The following is an 18,083-nucleotide window of genomic DNA, read 5'->3' as shown; positions in this document are numbered from 1 at the left end:
TTTTTAAGGTTATTCTCTTCTGCTTCATCTGCATTGTGATGTTCAGGTCTCGCTGGTGTAGGGTCCCTAGTCTCTGGTGGTGTCATATTGGTTTTTCTGTTGTTGAATATGCTTGTCTTCTTCCCATCCTTCTGTTGGTTATAGTAGCTTTCTGGTTCTGCTGCCTTGCTAGAGGACACCTGAGGCCAGGGAACTGCTCACAAGATCTGACCTCAGAGGGTTCCAACACACTCAGAGACCTCCAAGGCCCCAGTACAAGTCTTGCCTCCATCCATGACAACAGGACTGACATCAGAGTATTGGAACTGTTTGCATCTACCAGAAGGGAACCTTAGTCCAGTACCCTGCATGTACTTTTTTTTTATCCATCTTCTTTAGATGAAGAGAATTGTTCTGTGATTGTGTTGAATATATTTTCTGGGACTGAGTTGTTAGCTCTCCCTTCCTCTATAATTGATTATTCTTATGTTTTCCCTTTTCATATTGCTACAGATTCCTGCAGTTTTTGGTTCAGGAGCATTTATATTTGATGATAGTTTGAGCAGATTGTCCATTTCTTCTATTGAACTTTAATGCCTGAGATTATCTCTTCTGTCTCTTGTATTCAGTTACTGAAGCTTATATCTGTGTTTCCTCTTTATTTTTCAATTTTATCTTTTCCAAAATTCTGTGTTTGTATTTTCTTTAATGCTTCTATTTTTTATTTTCATGTCTTGAATTGTTGGGTTTCCTTCCACTGTTTGTGTTTTCCTGGATTTCTTTAAGGATTTTATTCATTTCCTTACACTGTGTTTTCTTGGATTTTTTTTTTTTGAGGAATTTATTCATGTGCTCACACTAGTTTCTTGCTGGCTTTCTTTTTTTCTTTTTTTTCTTTTTTCTTTTTTGGTGTTTCAAGACAGGTTTTGTCTGTGTAGATTTGGAGCCTATCCTGACACTCAGTCTGTAGATCATGTTGGCCTTGTACTCGCACAGATCTGCTTGCCTCTGCCTCTCAAGTGCTGGGATTAACGGCATCAGCCACCAATGCCTGGCTTTTTCTGGCTTTCTTAAAGCACTTATTAAGTTGTTCGTAAAGCCCTCTGTCATAACCATACAAGTGGTTTCAAGTTCTTTTGGTGTGTGTGTTTGCGTGTGTGTGTGTGTGTGTGTGTGTGTGTGTGTGTGTGTGTGTGTGTGTGTGCGTGTGTGTTTCTTTTATGTTAGAATATTCAGGTACTGATATAGGATAGATGGGCTCTAATGGTCTAATTGCCCAGGCGCTTTGATGTTTTTTTATGCTGGCATATAGGCATCTGGGACTGGAATAATTATAGGTCTAGGTGCTGATTTCTGGATTTGTCTTTCAGGCAGGTGTTTCGATTATGGATTCTATTTCTCTTCTGGGTTTTTGGAGAGCAGCATGGCTGTGTGTTGCCTGGTAGGACAATTTCTTTTTACCTGGTAATTGTAACCAAGGAAATTCTGGATCAAATGTGTTTCTAGGTATTATGAGCAGACACTGAGTATTTGGGATAGGCTAAGGACCTGAAGTAATTCACAGGGGTTAGAAGAACATAGTGTTTAACCAGGATCTGCTTGTTTTGTTTCCTTTTGGTAATTATTGTTATGCTTATTCCTATACCCTTGGAATGGGCAGGGTAGACAATGAAGAGAGGTCACCCCAGAGGGTTTGCTATAGCACTGGATTAGAGGAACCGATGGAGAAAAGATGATCTACAGAAAGCCTATCTGCTTTCATGGCAGGAGTGACCTGTGATTGGCAGGTTTTCCCTGCTCCAGGTGGAGCTTGGGATGAAGCAACTAGTGCAGGGAAGGGAGATAGGAGCAAATATCTGCTGGAACCACAGTAGATGTGGGAAGACTTCACGGAAAGTTGTAGCAGGTGTTGTGTAGCAGACCTGGGGTGACACAGACATACTGGGTCTAGAGGAACACAGGGAGAGAGAGAGGAAGATTGGTGGTTTATCTACCTGTTTCCCTGTCAGGAATCTGTTTTACATAATGCTCTTTGAAGCTGTCTCATAGGTAAGGTAGAGCCTTATAATCTATTGATATTTCAAACAATATCTTATTGGACATTCTTATGGTTTTATCTGCCTCTAGTTTTGGTAGGTTGGCAGAAGTCCTTGATATCTGATGTAGTAATATTATTCTATTTGTTCTGGATCCTCCTCATCATTAAAGAACACATTGATGTCTGCTGTCAAGACTTCAGCCCTGCATGGTAGAGTACATCCATCTATAAATGTGTCTCTACTTGGAGATGTTAGGAATGGAGCCAGGCATGCTGGTCACTGAATTTCATCCTTGAGAGACAGAGACAAGAGGAGTGATTTGAGTTCAAGTCCAGGATGGTCTACATAGCAAAACCTGGTCTCAAAAAACAAACCAGATATTAGATGGACAAAATAATAATCATACAGTTATAAATGTTGAAAAATGGAAGTAGCATAATGTCTGCTATAATATGAGCACTCAAATCCTAATTGGCACATTTTGTGCAATAATATTGGCATTCTTGGACCTAGCCAGAGTGTCTCATTGTATTGATTTCCTACAGTGAATTACATACATCACACAATCATTCTTTATGATATGGACCAAGTGTCTACATGGTTTGCATGAAAAGGGAAAAATGGTTTAGTATGTGCATAGATAATACAAAGGCATTTAAGTGCTTCGAGTCATGGAAAAATAGTTGGGTAACAAAAATAAATCTAAGTAGGAAATTTTATAAAACATATTAAATAATTCCTGTATGTCTGGGATCTGACACACACACACATACACATACACACACACACACACACACACACACACACACACACACACACACACTATATAAAACTGAAACGTAAGGTTTACCAAGTTTCTGCTCTCAGGTGAGAAGCTGGACAAGCTTGTAGTCCTCTCTTCTGTGTTGCTTTCCTTCCAGCTGCAGGCATCTTAGTAGGGATGGATTCAACATGAGAGATGGGCTTGGGGCCATGTGTGTGTGGAATGGGAGTTGTAGGAGAGGATTCAGCAATATACACTGGGATGTCAGCTGATCTCAAGTCTCAAGGTATTGCTCCATGTCACCATGGAGGCTACATGTCCAACATGAAGTTGTAGTGTTTATGGTTGTGACTCTTTCTGAGAAGAGAGATCTTCAGTTCAGGAAGAAGAGTACAAGTAAATAGGTATGTATGTAATGTGTGTCATTGCACAAATATTATAATATTGCACAATGAGCCAGGCTAGAACTCCATTAAATAATACCCAAAATTTTAAATTTAAAACCATACCATTCTCACTCCTTTTCTCAATCTTAGCATTTTCATTCTTCTACATCTCTCAAATATCTTGTCTCTTTTAATTTATCATTGATACCTGTTGAAAATACTTTAGACTTTAGGACTATCCCAAGTAGTCCTTTTTCCAGCATCTGTGAACCTTAGGATGAGAGGGTTGCATTTTCCTCCGGGGGTGGCGCCTTGAAAACCTCCCCCTCCGGCACTATCATAACAGGGTCCGCAGGCTCTTTGCCCACATCTCCATGGTCCTTTCCCTGCGTACCCTGGGATCTCCCTCCGTTTGAGAGTGATGAAATCCCAAGAGGAAGAGGGTTTCCAGTAAGCCTCCCCTGTGGTTTCACATCCCCATCTTGCACAGTACCCTTCCTGCGGCCCCCCGCAGCCATGAGTTGGTTTATGGCCGGGGCAAACATAAAAATCCTTGCTTCTTGTTCCTATCCTTCCCCCAGGGTGGTGGCATCCGTACCCTGGGAATGGTTCCTGGTCAGAGGGATCCCAATCAGACCCTACTAAGTCACATAGGTCGACATAGAGAGGAGGGAACCCATCATGTAGAGTCCCTATATAAGTGCTGAGGTTGGCTATTTCCCCGGTCCCTAGATTGGCTATTTTCCAGGTGATATTATAAACCCTGTGGGGGTTAGTTGCTACATGGGGGGTAAACAGACAACCAATCAACAGGAGGGTGTACGAGAGAGTCTTATCTTTAAAGGATTTTGAGTGCGGTCCATTCTGATGCAGTGGCTGAATCGGTGGGTCGGGCTGGCTTTACATGTGAAGCATGTATCCAAGCTGCAATGCCGTCTACCTTGAGTGCGGTGGGAGTGGTAAGCAAAACGATGTAGGGTCCCTTCCAGCGGGGTTCAAGGTTCTTGGCCTGGTGACGCCGGACCCAAACGGTGTCCCCGATCTGGTAGGAATGGGGGATGGTGGGATGGTCCCTCTGGTCTTTATAAGCTTGAGCAAGGGGTTTCCAGACCTCCTGTTGTACTAGTTGGAGGGCCTGTAAATGAGCTTGGAGAGAAGGGGAGTTAGCAAAATCTGAGACATCTTGATCGAGAAAGTTAATGATAGGAGTAGGTACTCCATGCAGGATCTCAAAGGGTGTGAGCCCATGTGGTCCAGGGGTATTACGAGTGCGGTAGAGTGCTAGGGGGAGTAGGAGGACCCAGTCTCTAGTGCCAGTTGCAAGCGACAATTTTGTTAAAGTCTCCTTGATTGTTCTATTCATCCTTTCTACCTGTCCTGAACTTTGGGGTCTATAAGCACAATGTAATTTCCAATCAATCCCCAACAAGGTGGCCACTGACTGACTTACCTGGGAGACGAAGGCGGGCCCATTGTCTGTTCCCAGTACCTGAGGCATCCCATAACGGGGAAAGATTTCTTCAAGCAATTTCTTAGTAACGATCTTGGCTGTTTCATGTTTAGTAGGGAAGGCTTCAACCCATCCTGAAAAGGTGTCTACAAAAATTAATAGATACTTGTATCCATATTTACCTGGTTTAATCTCAGTGAAATCTATCTCCCAATGTGTTCCGGGCTGGTAGCCTCTGACCCGGTTCCCGGGAGGAAGCTTCAGTCTGGATGCATTGACTCGGGCGCACGCATCACATTGCTCAGTTACCTGTTTTAGAATATCATTCTTCCCCAAAAGGAAATTGAATTCCTCTTCTCGTTCGAGGAGCTCCCGCATCTTCTTGGAGCTCAGATGTGTCATCTTATGTAAAAATGTCACTAGGTACTTGGTTACCCGGTAGGGGATGACAGTCTTTCCTTCATAAGTCCAATCCCCGTTTGGTTCCTTTGTGGCTCCCAATTTCTCTAGGGTTTGGATGTCTCTTTGTTCATAGTCCCATGAGGGGAAGGGATGGTCGTTGGTGGGCTCTAGAGCCAGGAGGTTAGTGGTGTCTGTGGTCAGGGCCGCCTCTCGGGCAGCCAAGTCTGCCCTTCGATTGCCCCTTGCTTCGAAAGAATCCCCTTTTTGGTGTCCAGGGCAATGTATGATACTTAAGGCAGCGGGCAGATGAAGAGCCCTTAAGAGAGCGAGGATTTCTTCCTTATTTTTAATGTCTTTCCCTTCGGAGGTAAGCAGCCCCCTCCGTCTGTAAATTTCTCCATGTATATGGGCCGTGGCGAAAGCATAACGACTGTCTGTATACACGGTGAGCCTCTTACCTTCTGCCAATTTTAGAGCCTGCGTGAGTGCTATGAGTTCTGCCCTCTGTGCGGAAGTTCCAGGGGGGAGTGCCTGGGCCCAGACGACCTGATTCTCTGTGGTGACTGCCGTGCCCGCCCTTCGTTCTCCTTGATGCAAAAAGCTGCTTCCATCCGTGAACCAGATGTGGTCCGGGCTAGGTAGAGGCTGGTCAGTCAGGTTGGATCTCGCCCCATGGGCCTCGGCCAATACCTGTAAGCAATCATGAGCCTCTGGCTCCCCAGGGAGGGAGAGCAGGGTGGCTGGGTTCAGAGTCACCAAAGGCCCGAAGTGGACCCGGTCTTTGTCTAACAGCATAGTCTGGTAATGAGTCATTCGGGCATTAGTAAGCCATCTGTCTGGAGGCTGTCTGATGACTGCCTCAACTGCATGAGGGGCATGTATGGTCAAAGGCTGCCCCAAGGTTAGCTTGTGAGAATCTTTTACCAGCAGGGCTATAGCGGCAATCATTCGAAGGCAGGGTGGCCATCCCGATGCCACAGGATCCAATTTCTTGGAGAGGTATGCAGTGGGCCTTCTCCAAGGCCCCAGTTTTTGGGTGAAGACTCCCTTAGCATAGCCTTCTTTCTCATCTATAAAAAGTTCAAATGGCTTAGCTAAGTCCGGTAGACCCAGGGCTGGTGATTCAAGGAGAGCCTTTTTGATGTCGGTGAAGGCTTTCTTTTGGGGCTCTTCCCATTTAAAAGCAACCCCTGGCCGAGTGAGGGGGTAGAGGGGAGCCACCATTTCGGCAAACCCAGGGATCCATAGGCGGCAGAAGCCTGCCGTTCCCAAGAACTCTCTCAGTTGGCGGGGATTTTGTGGGGTGGGAATGTCTAAGATGGCTCGCATACGGGCTTCCGTTAGCCATCGACGTCCATCCTTTATCTTGTATCCTAAATAGGTCACCTGTTTCTGACATATCTGGGCCTTCTTGGCGGATGCCCGGTACCCTAGGTTCCCAAGAGTCTGGAGGAGGGCTTGAGTGCCTTCCTTGCATTCCCCTTTGGTTTTGGCTGCCAGGAGAATGTCATCTACATATTGTAAGAGGATTAGAGCGGGGTACCTAACCCGGAATTCTGCCAGGTCCTGATGTAAAGCTTCATCAAAAAGGGTAGGGCTGTTCTTAAACCCTTGAGGTAGCCTAGTCCAAGTCAGCTGCCCAGAGATTCCAAGGGCCGCGTCCTGCCATTCAAAGGCAAATATAGGCTGGCTGGTGGGATGCAGGCGGAGGCAGAAGAAAGCGTCTTTAAGATCTAAGACTGTGTACCAGGTATAGTTAGGTGGCAATCCACTCAGCAAATTGTAAGGGTTGGGGACAGTAGGGTGTATGTCCTCTATCCTTTTATTGACTTCTCTCAGGTCCTGCACTGGCCGGTAGTCATTAGTTCCCGGCTTCCTAACGGGTAGCAAGGGTGTATTCCAAGGAGATTTACAGGGCACCAGAATCCCTTGTTCAAGTAACCTTTTAATATGTGGCCGAATTCCTTCGCGGGCTTCTTTAGGCATTGGATACTGTCTGACGGATGCAGGAAGGATGGCAGCTTTTAAGGTTACTATAATTGGGGCCTGGTTAATGGCAAGGCCCATTCCTCCTGTTTCAGCCCAGGCTTGGGGAAATTCCGCAAGCCAGTGATCAAGGGTTTCCTGATTGTTCGAATTAGTCCTCTTTTCATGGAGTCTATATTCATCTTCTATGGACATTGTCAAGATGGTAAGGGGAATTCCCTCTGGCCCTGTGACTTTGACTTCTGACCTCTCAAAGTGTATTTGAGCTTTTAATTTGGTCAATAGGTCCCGTCCTAGTAAGGGGTAGGGGCAATCTGGCACATGGAGGAAAGAATGCATAACCTTACCGGTCGCGAGCTGGAGCTGCCGATTTGTAGTCCAATGGTACTGCTTTCCGCCTGTAGCTCCCTGTACCCATGCAGTCCGGTGACTCAGGGGTCCAGGTGACCGATTCAGAACGGAATGTTGTGCCCCTGTATCGACTAGGAAGGTGACCGGATGCCCCCCGACTTGCAGTGTTATCCTGGGCTCAGGGGGGGGGCTCCTGGCCCCGACTCCTCTAATCTTCTAGGTTCAGGAGGTCAGAAACCCTTGGCGGTGGAAGCTTGGCCCGGGGGTTCTTAGGGCATTCTCTTGCCCAATGTCCTTTTTCTTTACAGTAAGCACATTGGTCCCTGTCCAGGTGGGGCCCCCTTCTGTCATCCCTCTGTCTATTCTGTCTCTGGCCTGTCACTACTGTGGCCAATAGCCTGCTCATTTCTTTATTCCACTTACGGTCTCTCGCAACCTCTTTTTCCTCTGCTTCCTGTCTTAGTCTTTCCTCTCTCTCCTGGGTTTCCTTCCTCCAACGTTCTTCTCTTTCTGTCTGTGTTTCCCTCTTATTAAAAATACGTTCTGCTTCCTTCAACAAATCTTGGAGTGTATATCCCTGTAGATTTTCTAGCCTTTGAAGCTTGTTTCTTATGTCCGGGGCTGATTGCCAAATAAAGGACATAGAAACGTTGGTGGCCTGACCTGGATCTTCCGGATTATAGGGAGTATACATCCTGTACGCTTCTTTCAATCTCTCTAGAAAAGCGGCAGGTGATTCCTCCGCACCCTGTATTATCTGCTTCACCTGGGCCAAATTAGTGGGTCTGCGTCCTGCCCCCCGGAGACCCGCTACAAGCAACTGGCGATAGAGACGCAGGTGGGTCCTACCTGCTTCGGTGGTAAAATCCCATTCAGGTCTTTCAAGAGGGCAAGCCGCATCAATTTCATTGGGTAGCTGGGTGGGCTGCCCGTTTGCTCCTGGGACATTTTTTCGTGCTTCTAGTAGCACGCGCTGTTTCTCCTCCGAGGTTAAGAGGACCTGCAACAGCTGCTGACAATCATCCCAGGTGGGTTGGTGAGTCGTGAGTACCGACTCTATGAGAGATGTCAGCCTCACGGGGTCTGCAGAAAAAGAAGGATTATTATTTTTCCAGTTATAGAGGTCCGATGCTGAGAATGGCCAATACTGAGGTTGGCCGTTCAGTCCAGTTCGGAGGGGCAAAGTGGTTGAATCTGGAACGGGCTGCTCCCTGCGACCTCTTAGTCGATAAGCCATTGGTGAAGGGTCAGGGGCCGCTTCCGCCAAGGCGGCGGCGGAGTCCGCTTCTGCCTCTGGTGGGGGCGGCAGTGGCGGATATGGCGGGGGCTCCTCCGTTAATAGATCAACCAACTGGTCTTCTCCCGGGGGGAGTACCTTAGGTGTCTTCTTTTCTTTAGCCTTAGTGTCTTTCACCGCGGTAGGGTAAAGGTTGGAATGGGAAGGGGGGTTGGGAGGAATCAAAGGAGTGGGAGGTGTAGGGGCCGAAGGAATGGGTCGGTTGGAGCGGTTAGAGGGGGGAAGGAGAGAGGGGCCCTTGGGATGTAAGAAAGGACGTACCCAGGGAGGGGGGTCCTGAACCAAAGCCTCCCAAGTGACGATATAAGCCACTTGATCGGGATGCCCGTGTGGTCCAGGATCCATAATCTTCTCTTTTACCTGGAATATAGTCTGGGGGTTAAAGGTACCATCTCGCGGCCAGCCTACGTCAAAGGTCGGCCATTCTGAAGAACAAAGAGTAATCCATTTGCGTTTACGCACATCAACAGATTGGTTATGAGCATATTCCTGTACATCTCTCCAGTGCGAGAGTGTTAGGGACAAAGGAGTGGTGACAGTTTGCCCCATAGTTTCTAGGCTTAGGAGGACACAAATGACAGCTACAAGACAAAGACCGAATAACACAGAACAGACTTTCGAGCGCGGTTTCGACTGAGAGTCGACAGTAAGAATTGAGAGGGGGTCGAGGAAAGGGGCCCTCCTTCTTCGTCCCCAGTAAAGATTGCAAATCCCTCAAGCAGAGGGCCTTCTCCAAAGAGACTGGGAAAATGTCCAGTCATAGATCTAAGTTCAAAGTACAAATCCCTCACGCTGAGGGCTTCCCAAGTTCAAAGTACAAATCCCTCACGCTGAGGGCTTCCCAAGTTCAAAATACAAATCCCTCACCCCGAGGGCTTCAAACGCTACCAGGACGTCTCCTGGAGCCGAGGTCCGGAGTCCGAACTCGTCAGTTCCTCTCGGCACCGCCAAATACAAATGTACACAGCTGTATACTACAAACGCAAGCGCAGTTCACAAGACGGACTCAGACCAGACAAGACAAAACAGCGGATCCGCACAACACTTACCTCCCAAACGTGGGTCGGTGGTCCCTGAGTGGGGGTCTCTAATCCCGGACGAGCCCCCAAATGAAAGACCCCCGAAGAGATACTTTCGTAGAGGGAGACCCACACACCCAGGAATCAGCGAGGCCACGAACTGGATGCAAAAAAACAAGAGGCTTTATTGGAGACGCGGGTACCCGGGGCGACTTAGCCTTTGTGTGGCTAAGCGCCCCGAGCCAAGGGAAAGGGGTCCTTATATAGGGAAAAAGGCGCAAGCTAGGAGCAGGGATTCTATTGGATAATTCTAATGAGGCATTATACAGAGCTATTCCCATTGGTCAATGTATATGAGGCGCTATACAGGGTTATTCAAATAAGGCAAAGTACAGAGTTATTCAAATGAGGTGAAACACAGAGTCTTTCAAATAAGGCGAAATACAGAATCATTTCCATTGGATGGTTCAAATGAGACACAGAGCCATTCCAGATCAGCATATTCTCAAGGTCTGGTGTCTGGTGTCTGGTACAGCAGACTCAATTCCCCCCCTCTTCCTGATGGCTGACCTTGGGGGCAGAGACCTTGGGACGGAGTGTTTCTCTTCGGGCTGGGCGGGGGATCAGGGGCAGGGCTCCAGGCCGGCTCACTCCGTGTTTGTTCTCGTGCTGACCCACCTGGTGCTCGCCCTTGTGCCGGCCCACCCGGTGCTTGTTCTCGGGCCGGGCGGGGAAAGGCCACCGGGGGTGGGGATCGGGGAAGCCGCCGACAGGAGGAAGAGGAGACAAACTTGAGAAAGAAAGGGCTAAGGGACAGGCGTCTTTCAGTTCCTTCCTGATGGGGAATGTACTGTGTATGTTTATCTTATTGATTGTTAAATAAAATACTGTTTGGCCAATGAGACAGCAAGTTAGACAGGACTAGGAGTCAAAGAGGATTCTGGGAAATGTAGTAGAGAAGTGGTGATCCAGGCCGGAAGTGACATAGAAAGGAGACTCATATTTAATTGAAGGAGAAACAGGAAGGGCCTTTTTTCCTGTTTGCCTCCTCCAGTGCCAGGATGTGATCCACTGGCAAGGAGGGACGCCAATATGGCATCCAATAAGATGAGTCCTATAAAATATATAGATTTATGATAATTAAGACTGAGCTAGCAGATGAGGAATCCTAGTCATTGGCCAAGCAGCCTTGAACCTAATACAAGTTTCTGTGTATTCATTTGGGCCTAACTCGGGCGGGTGGCTGGCATAAAGCTCACACGTGGCTGTGGGTCTCAGGTGGCTTTTTGTAGAAAGATTTATCTTAACACCTTCCTTCCCTTTTCCTTCCTCCTTCTTTCCTTCGTGTCGCCCGTCACCCTCATCCATGCTTTCTCTTCTCTCTTTCTATATCAGGTCTATTTCTTATTCCACAATACTCATACATCAAATTACAAATCAGTCTACAAAATTTGAAAGCAAAATCATACTGTATTGTTGGGCCTAAAAAGGCCTGGAAACAAGGCCTAGCTGAATTTCCTGAGCCTGGGTAGAGTTTGTAGACCAGTATTTGAGCCATCGTTCTGCATAGGAGTGACTCAGCAAAACTGCCTCTTCCCAGCTTATGCTGGTATGGTGAGATATTATTGTCCCTTATAACTCACCCCATCCTGAGGTCCCCATCCACTTTCTCAACTCTATACAAGTGCATACCTCTTACAATAAAGCGACTGGGTTACCTCTCTCAAGATGGTTTTTTCTAGTTCCATCCATTTTCCTGATTTTCAAGATTCCATTGCTTTTTTTTTCTGATTAGTAGTACTCCATTGTGTAAATGTACCACATTTTCTCTATCCATTCTTCAGTTGAGGGACATCTAGGTTGCTTCCACTTTCTGGTTATTATAAACAACGCTGCCATGAGCATAGTCCTTGTTATATGAATATGCATTATTTGGGTATATCCCTAAGAGAGGAATGGCTGGATATTGAGGTGGACTGATTCCCATTTCACAGAGAACAGCCATACTGACTTCCAATGTGGTCTTACAAGTTTGCACTCCATAGCGGAGGGCCCAGTCCCAGCCCAGGATGATGTGTTGGATTTTGGGGAGCCCCCATCGAGGGCCTTTCCCTCCCTGGGGAGCAAAGGGGGAATAGGGTAGGTGACTGGTGGGGCTTTAGGGGGAGGGGAGGGGTGGGAGAACATGAAGGGATTTGTGAAGCAAGCTTATTCCTAATTTGAACTAAAAGAAAAAATTAGAGTGCTACAATAAAAGGAGACTGTTATGATAAATCTTTCTGCCAAAAGCCACCCAAGTTCTACAGCCACGTGGGTGGTCTCCGCCAACCGCCTGAGTTCTGCCAGCCGAGTGGATGGTCAAAATAAGACACAGACTTATATTAGTTAGGTACAGGAGACTCTGCTTCAACAGGTCTATGCAACTCAGTGTGGTTCTCTCTTGTGACTAGCAGGGGCCATCTGTGTTGTCAAAACTCAACATCCCACTCAGCCCCAGACAGTGACCTGCTACACTGGCCCCTCCATAGCCCTGACTCCCAGAAGAGCCACACTTGATATCCTCCAGTTAAAAAGTAACGAAGGGGCAGGAGTTAGAACACTGGCCAAAAAAGGAGTGCTGTGAGGAGATTCCTCAGTGCTCGTGAGAAAATTCCAAGTAACAAAGGCAAGAGTCTTGTGATCACTCAGTTTATTCAAAAAGGACAAATTTTTTCTTGGATTGGGCTTTTGTGCTCCTCCAAGATGTAGCAGATAGGGTGAGTTTACGGCAGAATCTTCAATGAAAGTGCTCATTGTTCTTTGTTTCTATGCCTCTATGGAAAAACAGGCTTTTGCCATATGTCTTCTCCACTGCCATGCATGGCTTTCCTTTATGACTGAAATTAAATTCACCTGACTCTTCTTAGCCTGCAGAGTATAAGTTGTCTGATGCACTGGATCCCATTGGCTAATATATGAGACTTTAGTCTGCCTCATTTCTAGGATCTATCATCCTGGGTCCCACTGGCCCTACAGCTGTATACATTCCTGAAGAGATGTCTTTTTTCCATGTTGACTGCCTTTTATCTTCTGTAAGGATCCACTAATGCCCCCCCAGCTGTGTACCTGTGTGCTGTAAATGGCATCAGTGTGGCAAGATAGACCGATTGGTTCCTTAGAGGCATCAGGCCGACACTATGGTAGTTGCATTGCTATTGCTGTGAAGAGCCAGCATGACCAAGGAACTTTCTAGAAGCTGAGTGCATGGTTATCATGGCAGACCATGACAACAGACTGTGAGGCATGGTTGAGAGCTCATATCTTAAGAAAACAACAATGAAGCAGAGAGAAACCCTCCAAGTCCTCCTCTAGTGACACACCTCTTCCCACAATGCCACACTTCTTAATAATTCCCAAATATTTGCCTGACCTGTGGCCTAAATCTTCAAGTACATAGCCTCTAGCCTCTGGGGCCATTTTCACTGAAACCATCTCAATGACCAAGAACTTTCTGACTGGAATTCAGATCCAATCTACTAGAGGAAAAACACGCCTCCTTCTGTATCAGGAGAAGCATAGTAGCTAGAAATCACACAGGTTCTCCGGGTGACCTCACAAAATTACTATATTGAATGATCAGATCAAACTGCCCCCTGAATTCACCTCTCCCCACTCAGATTTTGAGCTCTCAGCCCTCATCACAGAACTGTCTTATCCCAGGGACCCGTGTTAACACTGGACACTGTCAAAGTGTAGATAGTGTCTGGAGCTCTCAAGCATATATGTTAGATTTATGACACACTCCCTCTAAGTCTCACAGATGACTCTAGAAGAGGATGTGTAAGAATTTTAAGATCCAGGGGTCAGGAAGGATTGGACTATAACAGGGTCTTCTGGACATGAGAGTACTGCTGCACATTGGAACTGTGAGATCAAGAAGATCCATATTCTAGCATGGAGGGCATTTGGGCTCACTGGCCCCCACTCCTAACTGAGAAACTGTTGTCAGTTGATAGCTTCCACAGGAGGAAGATTGAGTTTTCTTTAGGGTGCTGCTGCTGGATATATTGAGCAAAGTTTGTGGATGGCCCCACAGCCATGAGAATAGGGGAGTGAAATATTGGGGTAAGTGCTGTTCTTTTAAAAATGACACTGGTTTGGGTGTCTGAGTCAAAGTTCCTAGAGAGTTTTGGAGAAATCGATGGGTATATTTTCAAAATACAATGTATTTATGTATGAAATTCTATAGGAACTAATACACATGTAATATTTAAAACTACATTGATTGAAGCTTTTAAGGGGAAGTTGTGAGACACTTCCACTGAATTCTGCTCTGTGGGCATTGGAAGTCACTCTTGCTGCAATTCACCTGTATGCACAGTTGACTAGAATATTTGGGGTGTAGAGCCAACAGATGGGTCAGGCTCAGTTATGCTTTGCAGCCATTGTTTTGCTATTCAGAAATATGAAATGCTGCCTTGTGATTTCTCTATTTTAACATTTGTTCATTTATTTTACATTCTCAACTCAGTTTCCCCTCCCTCTTCTCCCATCCCCTCACCCCTCCTCGAACTTCCCCTCTGCAACATTCCCACTCCACTCCTCCTCAGTTTCTGTTCAGAAATGGTCAGGTCTCCCATGCACATCCACCCAACATGGCATAGCAAGTTGTGGTAGAACTAAGGACCTCCCCGTGTATAAAGGCTGGGCAAGGCAACCCAGTATGTGGAACAGGTTCCCCAAAACCATCCCAAACCATTAATGACAGGTCCTGTTCTCACTATTAGGAATTCTACAAGTAGACCATGCTACATGACTGTCACATATATGTAGATGGCCTAGGTCAGTCCCAAGCAAGTCTTCTGTTTTTTTAGATTATGTGAATTTCTATGAGCCCAGGTTTGTTGATTCTGTGGGTTTTCTAGTGGTGTCCTTGACCCCTCTGGCTTGAACAACCTTTCTTCTCTTTGGCAGTATTTTCTGAAAACTATCTATGTTTGGCTGTGGGTTTCTCCATCTGTTTCCATCATTACTAGATGAAGCCTTCTGATGACTTTTGGGGTAGGTAGCAATCTATGAGTATAGCAGAATATCATTATGCACCATAAGATTTAGTTACAGTTTTTTTTTTATTGTCTAATTGTATTTAGTTTTATCCTAGGTCTGTGGGCCATTCAACCGTTGCTTCCTATCACTTCATGCAGTGTCAGGGGTGGGATCACTCTAGTGGCATGGGTCTTAGGCTGGAACAGTCATTGGTTGGCCGCTACCCCACCATCCTTACCCTGCACATCCCATAGGCAGGTCAGACAATAGGTTGATGGTGATGTGGCTGGTTCATCATCTGGATCCCTCCACTGGAAGTCTTGCTTGATCACAGAACTGGACAGTTCAGTCTACCACATATATGCAATTGCTAGGAATCTTATCTGGGGTCATCCTTGTAGATTCCTGGGAGTTTCTCTTACATCTGGCGTCTACCTGACACAGAAATGCCCATGCTTTTAGTTGTCTCTTTCTGTGGTCTCCCTCTCCACTCACCCCCAATTGATCCCTCATGTTCCCATCCCCACCTGGCCACCCCAACCACCAATGAGATCTCTTCTATTTCACCTCCCCAGCGAGATCCTAGTAATCCCCCCTTCAACTTCCTTGTTACTCAGCCTTACTGGATCTGTGAATTGTAATATGATTATTTTCTATTTTACAATCAATATTAATTTATGAGTGATTACAAATGCTGTTTTCTTTTTGTTTGTATGGTACCTCACTTAGGATGTTGTTTTTTCTAGTTCTATCTATTTGCCTGAAATTTAATGATTTTTTTTAAATAGCCGAGTAATACTCCATTTTTGTAAGTGTATCACATTTTCTTGATCCATTCTTTGTTTGGGGGACCTCTAGGTTGTTTCTAGTATAAAGAAAGCTGCTTTACTGTTTGATGACATCCCATTTGTTAATTGTCCATGTAAGTGTTAATGCTACTGGTGTTCTATTCAGACCAATATCTCCTGTGCCAATTAATTGAAGGCCTTTCCCACTCTATTATTTTCAGTTTAACTGGATTCATATTGAGGTTGTTTATCTACGTGGACTTGAGTTTTGTACATGGTTGTAGATATGGATCTATTTGCATTCTTCTACTAGCCAACATTCAGTTATGCCGGCATTGTTTGTTAATGATGCTTTCTTTTCTCCGCTGTATGATTTTGGCTTGTTTGTCAAAAATCAGGTGTTTGGATTTATATCTGGTTCTATTGATTCACCTATCTGTTTTTATGCCAATACAAATCTGTTTTATTTTCTTTTCTTACTATAGCTCTGTAGTTGATCTTGAATTCAGGGATGGTGATACCTCTGGAAGATCTGTTTTTTTTTGTATCAGATGGTTTTAGCTATCCTAGTTCTCATTTTTTCCATTTGAAATTGAGTGTTCTTTTGTTTTGTTGGGATTTGGGGGCAGTTACATTTGTAGATTTCTTTGGGTAAGATGGTTATTATGTTACTATGTTACTTTTAGCAGTCCATGTACATGTGAGATCTTTCTATATTCTTTTTAAAAATTTTTATTTTATTTTATTAGTTCAAATTAGGAACAAGCTTGCTTCAGATGTCAATCCCTTCTCCCTCTCCCTCCCCCCCAACATCCCACCTGCCCTTAGACACCCCCCTCCACTCCCCAGGCAGGGTAAGGCCCTCAAAAGGGCTCCCCAAAGTCTACCACATCATTCTGGGCCAGGCCTAGACCCTTCCTTAAGTGTCCAGTCCAAGAGAGCATCCCTTCACATGCGATAGGCTCACAAAATCTCTTCTTTTTTTTTTAAGACCTTACATACTTAATACAGTGGGTTACCCCTGTACAAATGGAAAAAATTTAAGGTCAACATTTCTAGAACAGTATGGATGTTAATTTTTGTACAATGCCAACTGAACACGGTAAACTGGGATAATTTTTTTCCAAAATTGACAGCACAGCTAAAGTTTCCAAAAATTCAAATTATTATATATATATATATATATATATATATATATATATATATATATATATACCAATAATGGCAGTATGTTATGCATCAATAGCAGCAACAGCTTTTCCAGGTTCTGCAGTCATTTGAACAAAATTGTAGAGACATCCAGTACACTCCAATTAAAAAAACGAAAGTTAAAAAACAAAATCCCAGAAAAACAGCACAGTTCTGTTACCCTTGTGGTACCTGGCACCATTTTTTTAAATTAACTTCTCAATCATCATCTGGAAGGAAAGCATTCTGAACAACATCATTAAAAACAGCTCTGATAAAGCATGGTCACTACTATGTATCATAAAGCAGGTGCACATATGAGTGAGTACATATCATGTTTGTCTTTTTGTGATTGGGTTACCTCGCTCAGAATGGTTTCTTCAAGTTCCATCCATTTTCCTGCAAATTTCAAGATTTCATTTTTTTCCCACTGAGTAGTACTCCATTGTGTAATTGTACCACATTTTCTCTATCCATTCTTTGGTTGATGGTCATCTAGGCTGCTTCCAGTTTCTGGCTATTACGAATAATGCTGCTATGAACATGGTTGAACAGATGTCCTTGTTATATGACTGTGCTTCTTTTGGGTATATGCCTAGGAATGGAATTGCTGGATCTTGTGGTAAACTCATTTCTCATTTTCTTGAGGAGCACCATACAGGTTTCCAAAGTGGCTGTACAAGTTGGAACTCCCACCAGCAGTGGAGGAGTGTTCCTCTTTCTCCACATCCTCTCCAGCATAAACTGTCATTGCTGTTTTGATTTTAGCCATTCTGACAGGAGTAAGTTGGGTATCTCAGAGTTCTTTTGATTTGCATTTCCCTGATGGCTAAAGATGTTGAACACTTTCTTATGTGTCTTTCAGCCATTTTAGATACCTCTATTGAGAATTGTCTATCTAGTTCTGTACCGCATTTTTTAATTGGATTGTTTGGTGTTTTCGAGAATAGTTTTTTGAGTTCTTTGTATATTTTGGAGATCAGCCCTCTGTCAAATGTGGGGTTGGTGAATATCTTTTCCCATTCTGTGGGCTGTCATTTTGCCTTACTGACTGTGTCCTTTGCCTTACAGAAGCTTCTCAGTTTCAGGAGGTCCCATTTATTGTTAACCTCAGTGTCTGTGCTGCTGGTGTCATGTTCAGGAAGGGGTCTCCTGTACCAATTAATTCAAGGTATTTCCCACTTCATCTTCTAGTAGGTTCAGTGTGGCTGGGTTTATGTTGAGGTCTTTGATCCATTTTGACTTAAGTTTTGTGCAGGGCCTAGACTTGGGCCTATCTGTAGTCTTTTTCATGTTTACTTCTATTTATGCCAACATCATTTGTTGAAGATGTTCTCTTTGTTCCAGCGTATATATTTGGATTGTTTTCAAAAATCAGGTTTTCAAAGGTGTGTGGGTTAATTTCAGGGT

The 18,083-nt window shown here is 45.0% G+C and overlaps 1 protein-coding gene across 2 annotated transcripts; it reads right to left on the bottom strand.

The window, feature by feature from the left end:
• Positions 1–3,423: 3,423 nt before the first annotated feature.
• On the bottom strand, positions 3,424–9,217 carry LOC113838392. Of its 2 annotated transcripts, none has more exons than XM_035448705.1 (2): positions 8,206–9,217; positions 3,424–4,763 (listed from the first exon to the last, which is right to left on the bottom strand). In XM_035448705.1, the coding sequence occupies exons 1-2, from the start codon at positions 9,200–9,202 to the stop codon at positions 4,006–4,008; spliced, it is 1,755 nt and encodes a 584-aa protein (XP_035304596.1). In that variant the 5' UTR covers positions 9,203–9,217; the 3' UTR covers positions 3,424–4,005. The 2 variants fall into 2 exon arrangements, with proteins under 2 accessions (XP_035304596.1, XP_027289918.1); XM_027434117.2 differs by having other exon boundaries at positions 3,424–4,313.
• Positions 9,218–18,083: the final 8,866 nt, after the last annotated feature.

The sequence above is a fragment of the Cricetulus griseus genome, chromosome 8 (genome assembly GCF_003668045.3).
Source record: "Cricetulus griseus strain 17A/GY chromosome 8, alternate assembly CriGri-PICRH-1.0, whole genome shotgun sequence".
In the NCBI taxonomy this organism is placed as follows: domain Eukaryota; kingdom Metazoa; phylum Chordata; class Mammalia; order Rodentia; family Cricetidae; genus Cricetulus; species Cricetulus griseus.
Note: the sequence above shows the minus strand (reverse complement) of the source record. Positions and strands in the feature narration are given on the sequence as shown.